The 21911-nt window shown below is 40.4% G+C and overlaps 1 protein-coding gene across 7 annotated transcripts in view; it reads left to right on the forward strand.

Annotated features, from left to right (window-relative positions):
* Positions 1-21911, forward strand: part of QTMAN (queuosine-tRNA mannosyltransferase) — a 124108-nt gene that overhangs the window by 23141 nt on the left and 79056 nt on the right. For all 7 annotated transcript variants that reach the window (XM_009947568.2, XM_009947569.2, XM_086465390.1 and 4 more), the window contains exons 2-3: positions 10043-10210; positions 13076-13249. In XM_009947568.2, the coding sequence (XP_009945870.2) occupies positions 10043-10210; positions 13076-13249 (342 nt within the window). The remainder of the gene's footprint in view (positions 1-10042; positions 10211-13075; positions 13250-21911) is intronic.

Below are 21911 nucleotides of genomic sequence, written 5' to 3' on the forward strand. Positions count from 1 at the left end.
ATTCAAAGGTGTCAGGATACCGTAGTTCCATATGAGATGTGTTGGGGAAAACACAATTTGTAAAATATCTGGAAGCCTAAAAGCATTCTTATTAGGTTATTATTTTATTATTGGATTTTTCCATGTGGGGAAAATCTCAAAGTTTTGCAGTGTTGGGCTTTGATTTGCTTACTCAGGGAGCACGATCCGTGTTGCAAAAGTTGGCCAAACGTGACTGTAGATGGCCAGTGTCGTTGTTAACCCTGCAAAACTCTCAGCCAGGAGCTAGAGAAGAAGGGGCAGAAGGCTTCAGCTTCAGGACTGTCATATTCTCTGTCTTTCATTAATTTAGCACATTCACTTTTTCTTTGAATTCTCTCCTATATGTCTCTGCTCTTGCATTGGTCCTTTATGTCCCATAGCTCCCCAGGAGCTCCAAACTGCCTTGCCTGAGCTGTGAAGCTGAGACCCTTTTATTGCTTTTCTTTCACTGATGGCATTATAAGGAAAAACCTGTTATGATAACACGTGAAATAAAATGATAGGACATCGATACAGATTACACTTAAAATCATGTTATGTAAATGGAAATAAAACAGCTTATGGTATATGCCAGCCATGATGCAAGTTTTATCAAATAAATATACAGCTGAAGGGTTACATTCAATCCAAATGCTCCCCTTTGTGATCTTTGGCCATGTTTGTAAAGAAACCTCTCTTAAAGCATTTAAAGCTTAATGCAGAACAGACAAAACAATTATTTTTTGAAAGTCTGATGAAATACGTCTGGCAGCTTTTGAATTTAAGGGAGTGTTTGTCTCACTTGGAGATCTCAATTCAGTCGGTCGCTCAGCCGTTTCGGTGTAATTGTTCAAATCTGGTAGCGAGTATGGGCTTTGCAGAGTTAAAAATTTTCTAGTAAGAAACTGTGGTGGCTGAAAATAGTGTGTAGAACACGAAGACTGACGTGTTCCTTATTGATACCCTTTTGGATATTGGTCTACCTTCTGTCCCTGTGTTTTTGGTGAAGTGCTGGTTGATAAATATCTCCATGTGGGTAGGGGTTTGATCCTCCAAATACAGGCCTGGAGGCTCTTAAGCATTAAATAGTCTTACTTGAATTTCCTGGGGAACAGAAGTGTCATGTTATCTCCTGTAAGTATAAATGATGTGTGTTTATGCGTCAATGTGAGACTGTTACTTATAGGAAGAGAAGGAGGAAGATTGACGCTGCACAATGCAGGTTTATACTTGAACTATTGCACGAATGCAGAGCAGAGACATTTAAATTGTAGTTCTGACTGCCAGTTCCCTGATCACATTGAGTAGTTTGCTTGGTTTATATTAAGGCAGGAAAGTTGCCACTATGCCTCAGCAGCAAATACATGGAAAAAAATGACAGAAGTGTGAAGGGCAGGTGGGAGAAATAAAGACTTGCACTTTCCTTATATTTTTTGGTGATATTTGATTAAGGTTCATTTTTTATATATGTATATGGAGGAAGACGCGCTTTGTGGTTATATATTAAAATCACTAAGTTATTCCTAATGTTCTGTAGTGCTGCCTGCTCCTGACAAACATCTGATACGGATCATATGCCTCTAAAAAGAGAAGTTCCTCGAGCAAAATATCCTCATGAAAACAGGTTGGATATACTCACATTCTCTCGCTCGCTCTCACTCGCATGTTACATTTTGGCACGTTGTAGAAGCAGGTAGCATATCTACTACCTGCTGTTGAAAGTGTTGAAGATACTGAATTATTTATTCCATCTTCTGCACTATCCAAACTCGTTTTGGGTAGTTTGACACATCTCGGTCTTCCATATGGATACTTCATGGTGACAGAGTTGCCAGCTGCTCAGGTTTTATGACAGTCTGAGTTTTTTCGAGGACTGTATTAGTTTTCTGGGAAGAATCCTGCTTTTTCTGAGGTCCCCGTTCTTAGGCAGTAGTTACACCTTGGGTTGATGCTTTGGAGTGGGAGTTTTTTGGGAAAATTAGCTAAAAGCTTCCATAAAAATCTTTTTTTTGAAGGACTTGTTTATAGATTGTGTGAGATGAAATCAGAGCCGTGGGATATTAGAAAAAAGTGAAATCCATTCGCTAAGAAAAGGAAGTTCCTTTCAGCAGTAGTCTTCAAATTTGTGTTCAGATGTCAAGGTGCATGAAGCCACATACAAAACAGTCTGAAATACTTTGGAGAACAGGATTTTTAGGGCACTCGAAATGTAAAACTAACCTGTCTGCTAAGACCCTGCCCATCATATCCCCAATTGTGCAAAGTGAGTGGGTCTTCTGTTGTTTCAAAATATAAAATGCGTAAACCTGAACACTGGGAGAAGATTGAGTTTTGAAAGTTCGCCAAAACTTTTTAAAATAAAGGAAAATCAGCCATTGTTTTACTTTGCCATTCATTCATTCGAGCATCTATTCATATAAACCTTTTAAGGGAAACTCTCACTGTTTTGGTGGGTCTGTGCTGCGCTGAGTTTGATTCCCCTTCAGGGGGATAAATCGGTCTCACTTGCAGTGAGGTCCCTATATCCATGATGTTGACTGTCTCTTCTGTGTCATCCTGGATCCAGACTGACACCAGATGACGTGAAGTCATGGTCCTCAAAGCTTGTTGTTCAGATCTGCTACTGAATAGTAGGGTTATTATCTGTAGTCTTACGACTTCTCCATGTTGCTACAACCTCTTGGGCATATTGCATTTTTCATGCCAGTCATTTGACGTGTTTGTTTTTTCTCCAGAGTTGGACAGGTAAGACACTTGATGAAATGAATTTGCAGACTTTAAAACAATAAATAATGCTGTTTAATTGTTACCTAATTGAGTAGAACATCAGTTTTACAGGTCTTTTTCTTTAAAAAAATCTTTTCAGTATATATTACTACATCCTGTATATTTACCCTTGGTGAATTTGCTGCCTTCATACACTATGCCCTTTCTTTTTCTTGCTTCTGACTGTTTTCTTCCTCCATCACAGCATATATTTGAGCAGACTTAGTCTGTACACGTTACAGAAACCTTCCAGCAATGGCTACTTTTCACTAGGGGGTTATTCTGATTTGCTTCTCTTCTGCTCTAATCAGATGCCTTTGCTTCATTATTTAATGCTGATGAAATCTGAGCGAGGAAGATGATGTGGATTCATGGCTTTCTCTTTGCCCCCGTCACCGCAGCTATAGCTGCTTGGTCTCGACCTTCCCCTTTGTGGAAACAGCGAGGACGGTGTAGCCCATGGTGAACAATCTGGCCACTAAAGTGAAAACGTGCATCTGTCAGTAATTAATTGAAGCCAAATTTAATTACAAATCAGGGAAAAAAAAAATAGTACCACGCACTTAATAAAATTCAAGAAGCTTCAGTGTCGTTGCCTAAGAACCAAAGCTATCGAAACGAAATACACGCCCCTCAGAAATCTGAAAGTCTTATCTGCGTCAGAGTCTCTTTCAAGCTTACTTCTTGACGTTAAATAGAAAAGTAGTTTTGATTAACTGTTCTCACATCCTTTTCGGTATCTTTTTGAGTTAGAGGTCATCAAAAATAGTGGTAAGTGTTTAAGGCCAGGTCTTAACCAATTGTTTTGGCTGGGGATCTGGCCCCAAAACTGGATTCTGGGATTTGGGGTACGTAAATATTCTAATCAGCTGGTTGAAATAAAGATTCAGAGGGGTAGGAAGGAATTGAGAGAGGACCCAAATAATTTACAAATGAAATAATGCGTTGATATAACCTCTGGAATATTTTAAATGTGAGAGATTTGCTATTATTCAGCTTCGGTCCCATTCTAGTTTTGCTGGATAAGGTCAGCGGGGTCAGCAGGTTGAGACAGAAGTTTCTCAAAAATTCTACCCTCGGTCCTAACAGAAATCTGAAAATCTGGGTGGCAAGAGGAGACATGGGGGAGGGTGGGACGTGTGAGATTGGGGCTGAAGACGCAGCCCCCTTCTACACCAGCTGTGTCGAAGAGCAGATGAGTTTAGAGTTTTGTCGTACAGGCATATAGGAAGGTGGGGAAAATGCATTTGATTTCCAGGCAGTAAAGTCTTTCTGAAAATGTAAGTAAGGTCTGTCACAGTAGGAACAAAAATTTCACCTGTAATGCAAAATAATGTACTATAAAATGAGGGAGGATGTATTTTAAAATAAAAATATGAAAAAAAAGGATTGGCAGTATGAGTTCAAAACAAGCTATTCCCTCCTCCTGTATTTTAGCATACAAGGCAAACCCCAAATCCAAAACTATTGAACTGGTAGCAGCCATGAATATTTATCACTGTGTACTGTATGTACATATAGTAATTACAGCAAGAGGAAAAAATATTTTTCTTTACAATTAATATTTGTAAACGTTTATGAAAGTACATAGAAATAAATAAGACAAACACATGGCCTAATTAAGATGAAAGGCATGACAACCCTTGTGATTTGTTCTGAAAAATAAAGAACATTAAAATAGTAAGACTTAATTATTTCTGTAAACATTTTAAATTATGCTCTATCTAGAAAACCTTAATTTGAGAGATAAATTGTCGTATCTATAAGCATTTTTGACATATGTACGTTCCATGTCAAAAAATTATTGTTAATTTATTATTTATTATACTGTATACTGTCATACATTATCACTTATTAGTATTTATTGTTGAGAAATTCAGAGTCACTATTGTTTAAAGGGAAATGGAAAAGCATTTTATATCTGATTGCAATTTGTGTGTTCTTGGTCTAGTGGTAAAAACGCAACTTCTGCGAGTTGATCATGTAAAAACATGTGCAATAATAAAGAAAAATAACCTGTCTGTTTAACACTCGAGGCTTTAGTAATGCTATTTGATATATAGTTTACATTGGAAAAATAACTTAAAGCCAAATCCATGGACTTGTCTGAATTGCTGGGTTGAAATCAAGGAAACTGTGTGACAGAGGAACCAAAGGTTTGATCTGGAGCTTGAAGACACCATCATCTTTGAAGCCCTTGTTTCTCAAGGTGGATATGTTTGTGGTCACACCTCTTGTCTTTTCTTTGACCTCTGAGGAAGCAACATAGCAGAGCAGTGTTCAGTAATTCTTATCCCACCCATGCTTGCCTTCTCCAGAAGGATGAGCTGCCCCTAATCTCACTGCAAATGGTTCCCCTATTGGCTCTTGTTATTTGCTATAAAGTTTTGGTTGGTTTCTGATCAACTGGAGAGAATGTAGCCGTCAGCAGTGGCGTTGACCGTGTTCTGTGTTCCATGGTTATGGATGACGATTTGGTGGGTCGTGGTGCCTCTGTGGTCTCTGGTGGCACCCTGACTTCACTCTGCTGAGTGCACAAGAACCATGCCCAGAACGAAACCATATTTGGGGTGAAAATCTGAGGGTTTAAGACTCTCTGCTGTATGACATTAGGCTTCCCAACTGACATTTCAGGAAAACGAAATGTATTTACGGATAGTGTAATTTGGAGCTCTGCGCGAATCAAGTGGTCAGTGCCTTGTGAGAGGTACAGTGGGGTTTGATACCGCCAAGTGCTCAAGGTTTTGGTTCTAGATTGGTGCGAAGACACTTCTTCCAGCATCACGCTCCCCTCCTCAATGTCAGTTCAGTCAGTGCCATCTAATATGGACAGGTTTGGGGTTTTTTTTTGGTACCTGTTTCCCCTGACTGGCTCATATTTGTGGTCAGGTCCAAATCTAACTCTGTTTTACTGTAATACAGTACCTGGCAGACGAATAGTGCTCCCACCTCTTTTCTGGACTGCCAGATCTTCAATCATAAACTCATTTTACTGTGAATGTAGTCATTTTGCAGCAGAGATTTATGGCCTTGGATTTCGTTTGCAGTGGCTGCTGCAGGATCCTACCCTACAATAATCCTCCTTTTCCAGGGAGAGCTGCAATGCAAACGATGGCCGTGGCCATCAGTCCTTCGTGTTGGCAGAGTTTCTGCCAGACACAGAGAATATTCCAGGACAAATCAGGTGCTGTTTGAAACTCGCTTTGTGCTGTAAGCCTGGTGAATTGGAGAGTTCAGCCTCCATATCCAGAGATACATAAATGTGCGCTGGGTGGTCTCCCAAGGGGAAGGCAAAATGTGTTTTTAGTTAAGTTGCATGAGAATTTAATTGAAAGATTTAGGGCAACGCCATGAGAGGGTAAATCATAGTTACGTGACGCAAAGAAGATTTATAAAGCAAAATAAAAATACTTTAGCACCTTTACTTTTATAACTTGCTTGGCATAAATGGAAACCTGTATTAGACATTTTGTCTGCTGGTAATTAAAAACAAGAAGAGGTTTCTATGTTTTACTGGTTTTGGTGTAAAATAACGGGGAAGACAATAGCAAAGGTCAGAGCGTTCTCTGGACGCATGACGGCTCTGAACCTGCAAGCACGCTCAGCCTCCTTCCCGTGAGTATTTGTGTGAGTTAAGCACCGGCTTAGCTTAATTCACACGAGTGGTTCCTCAGAAGTCAGGACTATTAAGTGATTCAGACTGAAGCACAAGCTTAGTGTAAGACCAGCGCTTGTGTGGATGGTGGCCCTGAAATTTGGCCAGACTCCAAGGCCGTGGGCTGCTGCACGTGTGGTGGTCCTGCTCCATGGAAGAAGGTCATTTGTGACACAATAAAATACTTTGGGGGTATTTCGGAGAGGAGAGCTAGGGCAGGCGCGCTAGAACTGTGACCTTCAATGCAGGTTTTGTGAGGATTCGCACAATATATTTGTTGAAGACAACTGTATATATTAAAAGTTGTAGCGTTGATAGGTCTAGATAAGAACACCATAATAGCAGTTGAAATGTGGGGGATTTTGTGAGATGGTAAGTTAATGATGTAGCTGTTAATTTGAATTTAGCAGACGTTTTAAATATAGGTTTCTCTTACAGAGACAAAAGTTGCAATTTAAAGCTCTTTGGTGGTCTAAAAACAGCTTAATTCTCTAGTAGCATGGTAATAAGTACTAATCCAGCTTATACAGTGATTGTAGTATGTCATGTTTGTGAAAGATTGCCTAACTCTGCTTTCTCTGGGTTTTATGTTAATTTTTTTAAATTAAACATAAAACCTTATAACATCTTTATGCTGAGATAAACTGTTCAATTTAACTTGTGCTCAAGCAGCAGCTGTCAGGAATTATCATGTTTCGAGCGTTCTTGCCATCACCTTGTGTCTCTACCTCCCAGATACACTCCGTGGGATGATAAAGCTCACCTTGTTAGGATTTATTACTTAAATAATAACCCGAGGTAAAATGAAAGTTGATGTCACACGGAATGACAAGTGACATATATTTATGTCGCATGTTACATTATAATAAACTTTCCTTTCTTCCCCTTGTAATAGGTGTTAAGTGGAAATACACTCCAGCATATCCTCCAGTGCCCTGCGTGAGTCCATTAGCCACGTACGCGGCTGCTCTGTGGGCATGTTCGCGGGGACTCGTGCTGTCAGGTGTTATTTAAGCTTATAATGCCGGAGAAATTGGTTATCGCTGGTAGTTAGCAGCTTTTATGCCAGTAAAGAAACAAGAGCATCTTCTGTTTGTTGGGTTAAATTCTAGAAATGCTGTGAAGTCATGCAAGAGAATCAGGAAGGGTGTTTGCTAACAATATTACCATTTAAATGGTTTTATTTTGATTTCTTTTTTTTCTTGCTGTAAGAAACGTAAGCAGTGTCACTTCAGGCTGAATTTGCTAGTCATCGCAGTGCTTGTCTTTTGACACCGGTTTATTGATGAGCGGGGCGGTGATAAGCGATCTGCTTGTTAATTGAGTCTTATCACTTCCCATTTAGGGTGGAGAAAATTTGGGTCTGCCTCTTCCAAGCTGTCCAGGTTTTCAGCCCTTCTTGCCTTACTCAAAGCCAGCCTCCAACTCCATTGTGTTCCTCCGGTTTGTCTAAGCTGGTACCGTGAACAGCATTTTCCTTTCCCGTGGATATAACCACCTTGTTTTCATACTCTTCTCCTAGTTGCTCCATTGTCCATCTGAGTGAGTTTGGGTATTTCAAAGCTACATGGTTTTGTCCAAGGTTAACTCTTGGATCTCATTTCTCATGGTGCTCCCTGTTACCCTTTTCTCTCCAGTCGTCACGTTAACCTCGGCACCCCACTGTCTGCTCTTTCCCCTCTTGCTTCTGTGCCTTGCTCTGCGCTGCTTCCCATGTTGTCAGTCCCAATGGGCCATCTCTTTTTTTTCCTCTCTTCCTTCAAGTGCAGCCAACTGAATAGACACTAGCTATCCTTTACCAATGCAGTTTTCTCCCCAACTCATTGCAAAGAGAGATTTTCTGAGAAATCACTAAAGGAAAGGATAAACTATAATGCGGTCCAGAAATAGCCAAAATTTTGCCAAGCAACCGTTTAATTTCATTTTTGTAGTATTTGGGAGTATGTTTTCTCCTGCTTGTATTTTTCTTTGTCACTCTAGTGCTAAACTCGCAGGGGTATTGCATTGCCCGTAGGAAGCTTTCCTGCCTCTGCTCTGAGTCTGGCACCCAGGTCGTTAACAGGTCCAGGGGTTATTACTCTTTATGACAAATAAGTGATGACTTACGTAAAACTAGTTTTTCCTCTTGGTATGGCTCATAATAAACCTGAGCTCGTATCTTAATTGGTGTTTTGTTTGACAGTCCCTTTAGAACGATCAAATATTTGATGAACAAGGCAATAACATTCATCTCTTACTTTCGTAAGCCTTTCAGATTAGCATTGACTCAGGTTGATGAAGATGGATACAGGATCTGTTCTCTAGGAGGTGTTTGTTCTGTAGATACAGATTATCTAAGAACAGTGTGTGTTAGCATAGGTGATACTATGAGATATATATATGGCTATTTGGGGAAGTTCCTGAGTTTTAAGGTTGATGGCCAGAATCGGAAGTTTTTAGTACAAGTGATGTCAGTTTGGCAGTAATCTTGAAGACAACATCCACATAAAAATAGGAAGAATGGGAATAATATAGAATAGGAAGAATAGGAAAAAAGTAGAAAAAATAGGGAAGATTTTGGAAGAATTAAACATTGCATAAATCAATTCTGAATCTGAACCACTGAAATAGTGGATAGCAAAAAAAAAAAAAAAAGGTCAGAAACGTGCTATGTGGACAAGCAGTTTATTAAGGCTTTATGTTCTATGTGCAATAAATACCTGATCTCAATTATTATTTTTTTTATCCCTTGTGATGAGAAGAGTATAACACCAATGGCTATGGCTCCGCAGTTCTCTGCAGGTTCAGGATTCAGTTTGCTTGAAAGCGGCGCTAGCCAGGGAGCAGGAGATGCTTTTGGTGAAAGGCAGGGAAGTCTGCCACTGGTTACAGCAGTGTATATATAGTGGGATACATGTAGTATGCACATTTAAATACATTCATTTTTTTGATAGCCTGGTAAGTTACCAGAGGCTAAGATAGCAGCAGCACTCATACAAGTGAAGGATGCAGTGTTTTAGACTGTGGAGTAGCAGGAGTGCCACGGCAATACTGGGGTGCAAGGGTAGAAACAACATTTCATTATAGAGGATACCTAATAAAAATGTGAAAATAAAACAAGGAAAGGGTGGGGGGGAAAAATAAAAGAAAACCAGACCATACTAGATAAGTGCACTGCATAAATCAAAAGGGTTTATGTCATAACATGAACATGTGCCATTCCTGCTCATATATTGAATTTCAGTAGTCGGTTGCATAAAGAAGTAAAGTGTAATGAAACTGGCAAGCAAAGTATTCCCTAGTCAGCCTTATCTTTGTTCCATTTGTCCTTCAGATACAGCTTTTCTTGCCTTTTTCAATAAAATCCATCCAGCTTTTTTTTTTTTTCATTTTGCATCTCTCTGTAACCGAGCTGGGAAGACCAATGAGATTCGGGGCTTTTCTAGTTGGGTTCTTAGCAGCTGCTTTTTAAGAGATCAAAACTTCGAATGCTGCTACATGGTATTAAGGCTTAGCTATTGATGTGTCCCTATAGGGGTTATGTTTTTCTTGAGGGGCGGGGGGGGGGGCGAGGAGAAGGGGAAGGGGTGACCCCTGCGAGCCTGCTCGCAGCCGGTAAACACTGCTCTCCTTGTTTTCCAGGGTCCTCTTTGCAAGCTCGGTGCTTAACCTGGCTGAACTCGCTGCCCTCCGCCCTGACCTTGGCAAATTGAAAAAGGTCCTCTACTTCCATGAGAACCAATTGGCATATCCTGTCCAGAAATGCCAGGAAAGGGATTTTCAGTATGGATACAACCAGATTCTTTCATGGTAGGTGTTTCTCGCGCGGCTCCGTGGTGTTTAAGGTGTCCTTCTGTCTACAACCTCGCAGCCTGAGGAGTCCCCCTCCGGATGAATGATGACCCCGTAGCAAACCGAGGTACCAGCAGAGTCCTGAAGAAAGATTGATAAAAGTGTTGGGGCAGGAACAAGCTGCTTTATAAACTCACCTTAAATTTATTGCATAAAGTCCCCCGATGCCATGTGGGGATTTTGACCCGTGCCTTGGCTGTAAGCGAGGTGCTTTGTTTCACGGGTGCTTCGCAAAGCTGCAGCTAATCAGCTCTTGCTTGGCCATAGCTTTTACTGCATCCAACTGAAATTATATAGAGGGTTTTAGGGAAATAAACAGAAATTAAAATGTACTGCAGCACTTCTCTTGTGAAGAGAGGGCAGTAAACATACCAGATAAATCCTTATATTTCTTTCATCTAGTATTCAGAAATTGGGCAGTGCTAAAATACCTGGACGTTTTAAAGGCTGCGGTCCTTTATTGTTGCTAAAAACAAATGTATTTCTCGAATCTGAGTTAATGAAAGAAGTTAATAACAGCCACACTGAAGAGCTTTGTGGTTAGGCACTGTACAGGCCTAAGTGAAACAGCAAAACTCAGTTGTTTTCGAACCAAAAAACGTCATTTCCATGATCTTTCTCACCTCTCTGTTAGTAGGAGAATTATTAGGAATAAGGACTGAGCATTTTAAAATATAAGTCAAGCTTTTGCATCTTTATAAGCCAGTTGATACTGAGATTTCTCAAATAATGATCTGCGTATACTCTGGCCCTTCTGTAGCTGCTTCTGACACAGCATTTGCAACACATTTCGCTTGCTGAGCAGTAGAGATGGGAAAGTGTAGTGAAAGATCTTTTGAAAAGAGCAGCCGCCATTTGCAGGTGTTATAACCAAACGATGTTGCTGGGGCAAGGAATATTTTTTTGGATGTGTGTATTTTGCTTTGTTATGGCGGTTGTTTTTCACACATCTATTGTAAGCTGACAAACTTCCTCAAAATACGCATTTTTTGAGATAATAACTTTATCTTCCTTTATTAGGAAAAAAAAAGGACAACTTCTATAGATGCTTCATTCTGTCTCTTTCAGCCTCCAATGGCTTCTCCATGTAATTATAGAATATTTCTGGTGCTGCAGAACCCCCATTTTTAACAGCATATGGAAGCCATTTTCTTGGTACTGTTCATGATGTCCTAGTGGTCATCTGCGAAGAAATGCCACCTTCCCGTCTTCCAGATCTGTTAGAAATGGGAAAATGTATCTTTCCAGTTTTGCATAGAGGTTTTGCAGACAATTGAAATTAGGGCACTTTGAATCTTCAGGTTGGATCATTAAGAAAGAGAATTATTTTTTTTTCTCCCAGATGTTTCTAGAGAGTTAATGTCATAAAATCACACTTTCCAATGACGGCTGAGATTCCTTTTAGCTGCTCACGCAGCGATGGCGACGGGATCTTTTTAATTTGCCAGTGATACGCAGAACGTCTAGGAAAAAGTTGGTCAGATAAGACCTCACGCACAAGAGAAGCAGAGATGACAGTGTTGGAGCCTTTGCTACGGGTCGGGGAGCAGCCAAGAAACGTACCGGGTTCCTGCGTCATCTCGTGTCATCAGTAAATCAGTGCAGAAAAGACGATCGTGTGCACAAAGATGAGGAGACCAACGGGTTAAAAACCATAGGTGGGGGAGAGGGTGGGATTCCAGAAGGCATTTCAGTTCCCACAGCCTGCTTGAAAAGGATTATTTCCTTCTCTAATGTTGAGTATTTTTTTGCTTTTCCTGCTGACTCCTGCTGCTTCGGTGAGCAGTGTCAGTTCCCTTTCTTGACCGGGCAGCAGTGAGATGCAGAGGATGAATGACAGCCTCTCACCTCAAATATACTTTTCACCGGCCCGGTGACTGATGAACACGTGTCCTCAATGTATCTTACGACCCAGAGGTCTGTATTACAATATATAACATATTGAGAAAACCAACCGGCCATAAAGCATTTCCTACCTCCGTTAGCATCGCGTGTTTGCCAGTGTAGCTAAGAGTGTGTCAGCACTTCCAGGATAAACTTCCAGGTATTTCAGGTTCTTTGATAGCTTCCTATTTTCTCCAGGCTGACTCTGAAGTGGAGAAATAATACCTACGTTGTCATTTAACTGCTTCTTAAAATTATTGATCGGGTTGATTTTAAAAAACAGCAGTAAAGAACAAAACATTGCATTAATACGCCAAATTTTTTCAAACTTTTTTTTAGTACTATGTGCTGTGTATTTTATATATTTAGTTTATTTTTGGTGAATATACTTTTAATGAGGATTATATATGGATAGGTTAAAATACCACTCCTTTTCTCTAGCATCCTGCTACCTGACGCACGTAGTCAGTTGAAGCCAGGTTAACCACAGGTAAGTTGTCCTCCAGTACAAAGGATTATTTCTAAGGAATTTTCATTTTCTTCCAAGCTTACTTCTGCAAAAGTCATATTGTAGTGGGCCTTATCTGTTTAGAATGCTTTTAAGAGATAATGACATTAAAACTGTTCTTACCCCTTTATGAACGAAAAGTAATCCACAGGATAGAATAGGATGCACTCCTTTAGAGTAACAAGAGTAATTTATTACTTTAAAAAAAGGCTAAAAAATATTTCAAAGAGTGAGGAGACAGAAATCAAGACATTTCTGATTAAGATACGTAGGCTCCTCCTAATTCATGTGAATAGGCTGACTTTAATTAACATTCCACTTGCACCTTTTGTTTGTTTATGAGAATGTGTGTCCTGTTTCCACTGCACGTAGAATACTTCTGTTCCTTTTGCGGCAGCAGTACGTTCATTAATCTTAACAACTTTTTACAGTTTGGTTGCTGATGTTGTGGTGTTCAACTCTGCTTTTAATATGGAATCGTTTCTTACGTCCATTGGAAAATTTATGAAGCTGGTTCCTGACCACAGACCTAAGGATTTGGAAAAAATAATCAGACCGAAGTGCCAAGTTCTTTATTTTCCAGTCAGGTTTCCTGATGTGAGCAGGTCAGTACATTTTCCACGTCATAAATTGCCTCCAGCCCGTCAAAACTCTCTATTTATGGTGACGTTCTAACTAATCAGCTAAAGCATTGTTAATGAAAGAGTTTGATAAGATGCAAACTCCCCTAATTGATAAATGTGTTCCAATAATCAGAGGCTATTCAGGCAGCGCCTGATCTGCCGCGCCTGCCCTTAGCGCGTGTCGTACAAACTTGCATCGTTCAGGATGAGCGATTTCCCACTTGTTTTAGTGATTTCCCACTTGTTTGTGTCTTTAAGGAGTTGCCTGCTCCTCAGCTCTGTATATATTTGTACAGGGGAGGTCAAGGAGGAGAAAGAAATGCTAGAGAACAGTAAAAGCGATAAGCCTGTAGTCGGGAAGCTGTATTTCCCTCGGTGTGCTGCGGTGGGGTTTTATTCCCTCCTCCCTCCCCTACCTCTTCTTTTATTGCTTTCCAGGTAGGCGAAAAGCATCCCAGTAGCAGGGAGCAGACTTGCAGATGTTGGCATTAGCTGCAGCAATAGTTGCTCTTCAGTCTTCTCGGTTACTCTGAAGGACGTTTTTTATTACCCTCGTTTCAGAGCCCGTCTTGAAATTAGCGGTGGGTTATGTGGCTCAAAGGGAACATTCGCTGGATCCTCTTCACTTTTGATTAAACCTGGCACAATTGTTTTTCCTCTTATAAGGGACTTTTCTCCCACCGAACAGGAACTTTGCTTCAGTGGGACCGGCACTAAATAGAGTGTGATTCTGCAATTTGATTATATAAAACCAGCACGACGCAGGGTACATTTTTTTGCTGAAATAAGGATGGAAAGCACTGTAATGACTCTGCAAGAGTCCAGTTTTTGGTCTAATAATAAGTTCTGGCCACACTTGAGATCTTTGTCCCTGCCCAGTTTGTACATACAGTTATTTCAAAGACTAAATACGTGTTTGTGGTAGTCTGGAGTAGGGAGGTTTTTGGTACAGGAGCTGAGGTCGTGCCCTCTATTGATGTTCACAGCGCAAGGTTTACATTTCAGTAAGCTGGAAAACTTTTGCATTTTAAAGCACTGGTGCACATCATTTAAAAATCCGTGTCTAAAGTTAAGTCTTTAAACCTATGTCTTTGGCAAGTGGGTTAAAATCCTCCAGTGTTCCTTGGGGATTTGGCTGCCTGGATGGCAGTGGAGATCAGTACCTGTATAGCTTTGAGGACCTACTGTTGCATCTCAAGAGACCGTGTTTTTCAAGAGCGAGGGAATGCTGCGGATGCTCAGCATATTTGATATTGAGCCGTTTTAAAAGGGCCTCGTGGTTTTGGCGTACGTTAGGAAGCCAAGCGTAGTTCTGGAGATGAAGTTGTGATAACCCTGTCTCATCTATTAAATCAGCTCTTTTGGGTTTGTCAGCCCTGGCAGATGGGGCCAAACGAGACCTGACAAATAAGTCTGAAGTCATACACTTGTCCAAAGCAGAAGGTGATTAGGTGGGTAAAATCACTAGACTACTACCGAAGCTGGTAACGTAGGAAGATCTCACGTCTTACTGTGTGCTCTTCTTAATGTCCTCCTCTTGTACTAAATCTCATCTCACAAAGCAGGACACCTTTCACGTTTTTATTGTGGTTGTTGCACTTGAAATTATGTCAAAAAGGTATTTTCGGCAGCGGTGGACAAAACTAAGGTGGTCGTAAACAACCGTGTGGCTGTAAAACTTTCTCGGCAGAGTAATTAGAAACACAGATTAATATCACCCCTATTGTTTCTAATATATATTTTATTCAACAGCTAATTCTAGATGTAAGATCTGTTTTTTTTTAGACAGAGCCCCATATCATCACAGGAAAAGAAGCAGAAGAAAGGACTGCTTCTGTATAACTGAGGTTCTTTGGGTTTTGACCTTCAGCTGCAGCCAGTATTTACTATTTCTTCACAAGACCACGTTTTAAATAATGTTGAATGCACCTGTGGCAGTTGAACGCTGTTTTTTTTGATCTGGACTGTATTAGTGTAGTGACTGAATGGAGATTGAGGAGAAAAAGGTTAAGAAAAATTGTGGCCAAGCTAAAATTTATGAAGCAAGCTCTTAGCCCAGAGTGTTTTTCAAGTTATTTTCAAATGGTAATTTGCTTTATCCAAACCAAACTCATACAGTGTAAGTAAGTGATTATTTGCATGACTGACAATCATTTCAGTGCCTGCAGTCTTTTTAAAATGCATAATTTTGCTGAGATGTTGGGAAAATATTTAAAAATTCTGAAGGCAAAATAACCAGGGTGATTTTTTTTTTTTCCCTTTGACCTCTTTTATTTTGCGTGCGAACGTCTTAGGGTGTGTTTGTGTCTTAAACGTAATCTTCGTTTGGATTTAGGAGAGGGGTGATCTAAGAAATGAGCCTCATGCGTGTGATGGTCATCTTTTTCAGATTATTTTAGATTAATATTGCAATTGTAGGGCAAAATAAAATAGAGCTGACCCTTGATCCAAACGAGTGTAATAAAGGAGCATGTCACATGAGTTAATCCTGTGACGTATCTACCTTTTAATGTAATTACTGTAGGTGGTGGGTACACAAGCTAGCACAAGCAGCATGGTAAATAATGATTTAAGAGTGAAGGTATAATGATGAAGGAAACCCTAGGAAATACTTGTGACTACTTTTAGAGGTACTGTTAACACGTATGTGTAATGTGTTTTTAAATATTTCAAATGGACATCTTATCATTGCTTTTCTGCCTTTCAGAGGAAATTAGCGATGCTTTTTTATTGAGATTCTTCTTTTTAATGAATACTTGTTGTAAGGGCACAATTGGTGTTCCCAGAGCAAACAACCAGCCTGTGGTCCTTATCTGACAATGTGAAGAAATGAAAGGATTTGAGGATTTAGCAGAACAAGAAGTTTACTGACCTAATCCTCCTGTTTTCTGGTTCTGACAACAACTAGCTTCCATATTGCATCCCGTGGTGCCACAGCTACTCTGTATATACTCACCCTCTCTCATTTCCTCACTTGGAATTCTCCTCTTCATGTGTTCTGATGAAGTATATTGGGTGGAAATACATATCAGAGTACACCTAGGCTTGGAGACAAAACTCCCAAGTTGAGGCTGTCACTTCAAGGATGGAGACCGGCAGCTGATCTATGTGCTGCTTATCAGACTGGGCTTTTACAAGACAGTGAATTAAATACACTTACATGGTCATTGGCTGAATTTAAATTTATTTTCTATATTAATGTAAACAAAATCCTAAACTATTTTTTTCTCTGTACAATCAAGAGTCTATTTTGATAAGCTCTATTTCCACTTTTGCGCTGGAAAGCTATGGCCCAGGAAAAGAGTCCCCTTTCTACTGATGTTGTCTTTGGTACTCGCGCCTCCGCGTGCCAGCGGGAAGACCTCTGCAGGGCCTTGTTGGTGCTGTGTACAAATTCGCTCAGTCCATCTGCGTCCATACTGGCTGTGACAGTCAGCGAAGCGGGGTCAGGTTAGGTACTCCTTGGAATTCATTTCACTGAAAATTGGAATAGAGATTTTGGTTATTAATACTATTCCTGTGTATATCTTTATTATTATCACCACGTGGTAGAAAAGGAAGATGATTTTATAAGCAAGAATGAAGTAATGTTCCTAAGAGCTCAAAATGCACGTTGGACTAAGGTGGAATAATATAAAAGAAACATGAGAGGATGCGGATTACAGCAGAAAATAAAAATAGCTTCTTTTAAGTGGAACTTCTTAGCGAGCGTCTTGTACTATCTGCATTACACATTTTGAAGTAGAATTAAGGGTTTTAGACTGTTGTTTCTTCCTTTGCTTTTATAAGTTAGTACAGTTAACAGGACATTTTCAACCATTTGATTTTATATTATTTTAGTTATAGTGTAGGAGAGGCAGAATTTGCCAATTTAGAGAGTACTTTAGAGCCAGTCAAGGGAGTTCCTGACTAAAGCAGAAGTTTTTAAAAGATGCTGACGGTACATCTTGTACAGAAATGTGACTGTCACGTGTGGGGGAGCCTGTTCGGGGGAAGAATAAAAAAAAAAAAATTGCCTCACTTGGACCAGGCTTGCAGGGCTGAACTTCAGACCCCTGTTCAGATAACTAAGAGGCTCCCCCTTCCTCTGTGTTCCTAACGCTGTACAATAGCTTTGCTTTGCTGGAAAAATACGGATGCCAACAAGCCAGGAGAGACTTGAATCCACAAGAGCCCAAAGCCATAGACGGGCACGGGGGCCGTGCCTGCGTGGCACAGAGCGGTGCTCAGCAGTGGTACCCAAGCGAGCTCTAGTGAACTGTCTTCTGTGGGAAGCAGTCTACCTTAGAAGAGCAGTTTTTGGCTAATTAGCCTTCCAGTGAAATAGCATAGATTAACTTAGGTGGAGTACTATGCTAATGATAGCGATTCTGGTACTGGGTCTAGCTACTGCCTTTGGTGGTGGCTCCGGCATCTCCGTGGTGTGCCGTGCTCTCTCTGGTAGGCAGAGCCTCCCTGCCTTCACGGTTTATGGGTAGTTAGCATAATTAGAGAATGCCAATAGACTGCTCCTACCTTGGGGCTTGCTGCTGAAGGAACTGGGTGATGGAAATTACTCCCCTGAATGTCTTTCCTCCTCCAGCAGGTTTTGAGGGTTGGTGGTGGCGCGCTAAGAGTTACACAACGAGCACGAGGGATGCTCTCAAGATCTGGGACACAGCACTTATGGGGAGGAAAGTGCAGCCCTGGTTTTAAAAGGGGCATCAAGTGGAGTCGTTCAGTTCTGGAGCCTTTGGCAGCGGGTCGGTTACCTTCTGCAGCTCAAGGGCTAAGTGCTAACTGCAGGGAGCTGCGCCTCCGTCAAGGGGTCGGGTGGTTGAATGAAGGGTGCCCCAAGCGTCCGTCTTCAGTGGTGCTTTCTTACGTGATGCTTCTTCCACACGTGCATCGTGTGCCATGGGGGAGGCTGGGGCGTGATGCAGGCATTCCCATTCTCGCTCCGGATCGTGGAGGAGTAGCTGTTGCCCCAGCCTGGTCTTTCAGGCAGAACATGCCAGTTTTATCTCCAGAATATTTATTGCCAGAACTCTCCAGCAGCAGCAGCAGCAGCAGTCTGACAGTGCCCTCCTAGAGGAGGGCCTGGCTGAACAGTCTGCTGGGATGTATTCGTTTCGCAAAACTTTCTGAAAAGTAATTTCTTTTTATCTATTCGGGGACAAAAATAGGTTTACTGACTCTTTTATCTGTCGTATAGGTATTCCACTAAATGCTATCATAATAACCATTTAGTCTCGCAATAGCTCACAAGGATACTTAAGCAGAATTCTCTGTGCAACCTAGTTTTTTATTGTGTTGGGTACTGCTCATGTTGCATACAACACATTCCCATAAAACTTGCATTTTGTATTTACAGAGAAATTTCTCTGGAGAGTTAAGGTCTTGTAAAACATTCTTGTTCTACAGCATGAACGAATTATTATTCTCTGGGGCATTAAAAGTGAAGTGTACTGAAGAAAAGAATTTTTTCATTAAAATGCAGTTTATATTGATAAAACAGATTACTAGCATTTGATGAAATGTGAAACTTGGATCTACCCATATCGCTAAATCGCCAGTAGGTTTATTTTGGCAAGAAGAATAGTATGTAATGTATATCAGGACCAATCATTATACAGTACCTGTTAGTTTTGTATTAGATTAAATTGTCTTTCACTAAAGTACTTGAAAAAACCCGACCGTATCTGTGTCTTGAAGTAGCAGAATGTGGTAACCAAGAATATTAGAAAATAAAAGCTGTCGTGTTATCAGTTTTGGCACAGTCATTTATCAATCAGTATTTTAAACATTGACAAGTGGTAATTTAATAGGGAATGACCCTGTTGGCAGGAAGTTCTAATGACAGATGATGCAAACTCATTTATCACTATGGGGCTGTGCTGGCTTCTTACCTTTCTCAGTATCACAGCTCATATTTTCCAAGTCTGGGATGTGAGAAGCCACAAAGGGCAAAACCTGTGGCACCGAGCCTATAACCACTCCCATCTAATCTGATTAACCCTTTAGCTGCAAATTTCTCTGCAGTATATCTTAAGATCTACAAGTTCTCATGCTGGTTTAAATACCATTTGGTTTTTAAGTCGGATTTGCCGTAATACTCGCAAGCGCTTCCCATAGCCAGTTTTTTTAGAAATGTTGAAGTTGTGTCACTCTGAATACAAAGTTCAGCCACGCTGGTGCTTGGCTTTCAAAAACAAGCCACATTCTAATAATTAATAGCACATTTAATTAGCAGGCATTAAAAATATTACATGCAGTGCCCTATACAATGGGCAGCTATTATTATTATTATCATTACTACTCGAGAAGGAAATTGATGCATTCAGAGGTTTAATTGATTCGTGCATATTCATGTGGGAAGTCAGTGGCAGAGTCACGGCCGGACTGGATTATTATGCGCTTCCATGCATAATAATTTCTCTGCAACTTGTAAAGAGAATAGACTACCCTGCTGTAATGAGTGTGGGCATTTGAAGTTGAGGGCATGGGAGAGGAGATGAAAACGACACCTTCATCAGCAGCTGGTATGGATGGCACTTTGAATTCTTCTGGGATGAGTCTATCTGTAGTACAGTAATTCAACTGTACTTACTCAGAATAAAAACAGTAATGTATTTTTACTTTAATTTCCACAATAGCAAAAGTTTTCATCGATTTGATATGGTTTTAAAGCGTAATAAACGCAAGCCCTACTTTGGGCTTTCCCCGCCTTCCTGCCTCAGTTCTCTGTCTTTTCCTTTTACAACAGAATCTTTCTCCTCAAGTCTGGGTTAAATTTCATCCCCGTATGGGATGATTAAGACATGGAATACTTTCAGAGTTTGCATCAAATTGTTGTAATCAGAACCAGTGAAGTTTAAATTCAGTTGGTTAAAATTGTCATGGCAGACTTAAAGCTTTTTTTTTTTTTTTTTTTTTTTCTTCTATTCAAAGTGGAAAAAGGCGATCGATCAATGGTAGGATCCTACAAAGTGCGAAATACCCTCATTTTCCCTGCAGCCCTTGGGAGCCGAGGGTGCTTGACACTCGGCGTGAGCACACTGTGAAGGCGGGTGGGAAGAGGCGGCTCACAAAAGGAAACGCTGGGTACCGAGGGATGGGGCTGCGTCCAGTTCCGTCCCAATCCATATGAAGGTACAGATGTAAATCCTTCACATGTGTGAAAGATGGTTTTTATAGACAAGGCTCTCCCTGCTGAATTTTGCATTTCAAAATACTGCCCTTCAACGTTTGAACAATTCCATATTTTTTTATTATGAAATTCATGAATATTACATAGACGTGGAGGTGGATTTTTTTTTTTTTGTTTTTCTTTAAAGTGATTTCATGCTTACAGAATCGTAACAGAGAAGGAAGCAGGCATGTTGGGCATGTTATTTCTTAGTTGCTACACGAGGCAGTGACAGAACCGTACTGCTTAAATATTCCAGGCATTCGTCGTTGTAATATAATGGAAAAGAAAATAGGTGATGTGCTAAAAATTGCAGAAAAGATAAGGAATAGGAAGGGAGAGCAGAGATTTAGAGATTCTTCACTGAGAACACAAAATGTTTCCAGAAATGGCAGTACCTTTAGAAAAAGCCGTGCTTCATCTTGAATGCAGTATTGGTTTGGGGGAGGAAGAAAAAACCCAAACCAACCAAAACCCAAAAAAGCAAGGCCTTTTAAAAGAGTGGTGGAATAGATAGCCTTGCAAATTGTTATTAGCTGTGAAACTAGGACTTCTAAGTGGGTTGGATCTGCTTCGAGCACTGTTGTGTGCTAGATTGCAGACAACCCATTCAAGTCAAAGTTAGAGGTACCGTTAGATGGAAATGTCAGTGGAGAAGATACTAAGATGTTCTGTAGGAATTTCGGAGAATAAAGAATAAGAGAACAAAATTACACGATGGAATACATAAAATTGCAGTTTTAAGTTTGAAGAGGAAGCTTGAAACATAGCTCTCCAGTCCTATGGAGATGACCTTTATGTAATGTGTAAGAACAACTTAACACAGATGTTTTATTTATACATAACCAAATGGGATGAAGTTAAATGATTTTTTATTTTGCCAAATCACAGATAATTTCTTTGTTGTGTAAGGAGTGTTTCAATCTATTTAGGTTTTTATTTTTTTATTTTTTTCTATTTTTTTGCTTTTGCTCTTGCAAATACTTAATATTTTATATTTTGGACATTCCCCCTGCTCAGTTGTGACTCCCAGATGAAATAATCCTCCTCTCCTTCCCTTTAAATAATTCAAATAGCATACATTTAAAAATATGAAAATCCCAACATAAACGTACCAGAAGTGCTTTTAAGGTAGGAGGCTGTTCAGCTTTACTACTGAAAAGATACGTGTCTAAATAGTAATGAGGGTTCATCAGAGTTTGGGGCTTATGAGCACCAAGTAGTAGGGCTGCTAGTTGAAGAGCCATGGGAGATTCAAGTCCGGTAACGCTTTCCCAGCTTCTTTTCCTCAAGTCCGTATGAGAAAAGATCTTTGGATTGTATTGCCGCCTTTAGCGATGGGGCAGTTGGTGTGTTGAGATATCCATGTATGCAGCAGAGGGGTTTTGGATAGTGTATAACAAGATATTATTACGTTCAGGCTGTTTTTCAAGCAATGTTATAAGCACTAACAATAGCCAGGAAGAACGGGTTAGG

Source organism: Leptosomus discolor, chromosome 5 (genome assembly GCF_034619465.1).
Source record: "Leptosomus discolor isolate bLepDis1 chromosome 5, bLepDis1.hap2, whole genome shotgun sequence".
Taxonomy (NCBI): domain Eukaryota; kingdom Metazoa; phylum Chordata; class Aves; order Leptosomiformes; family Leptosomidae; genus Leptosomus; species Leptosomus discolor.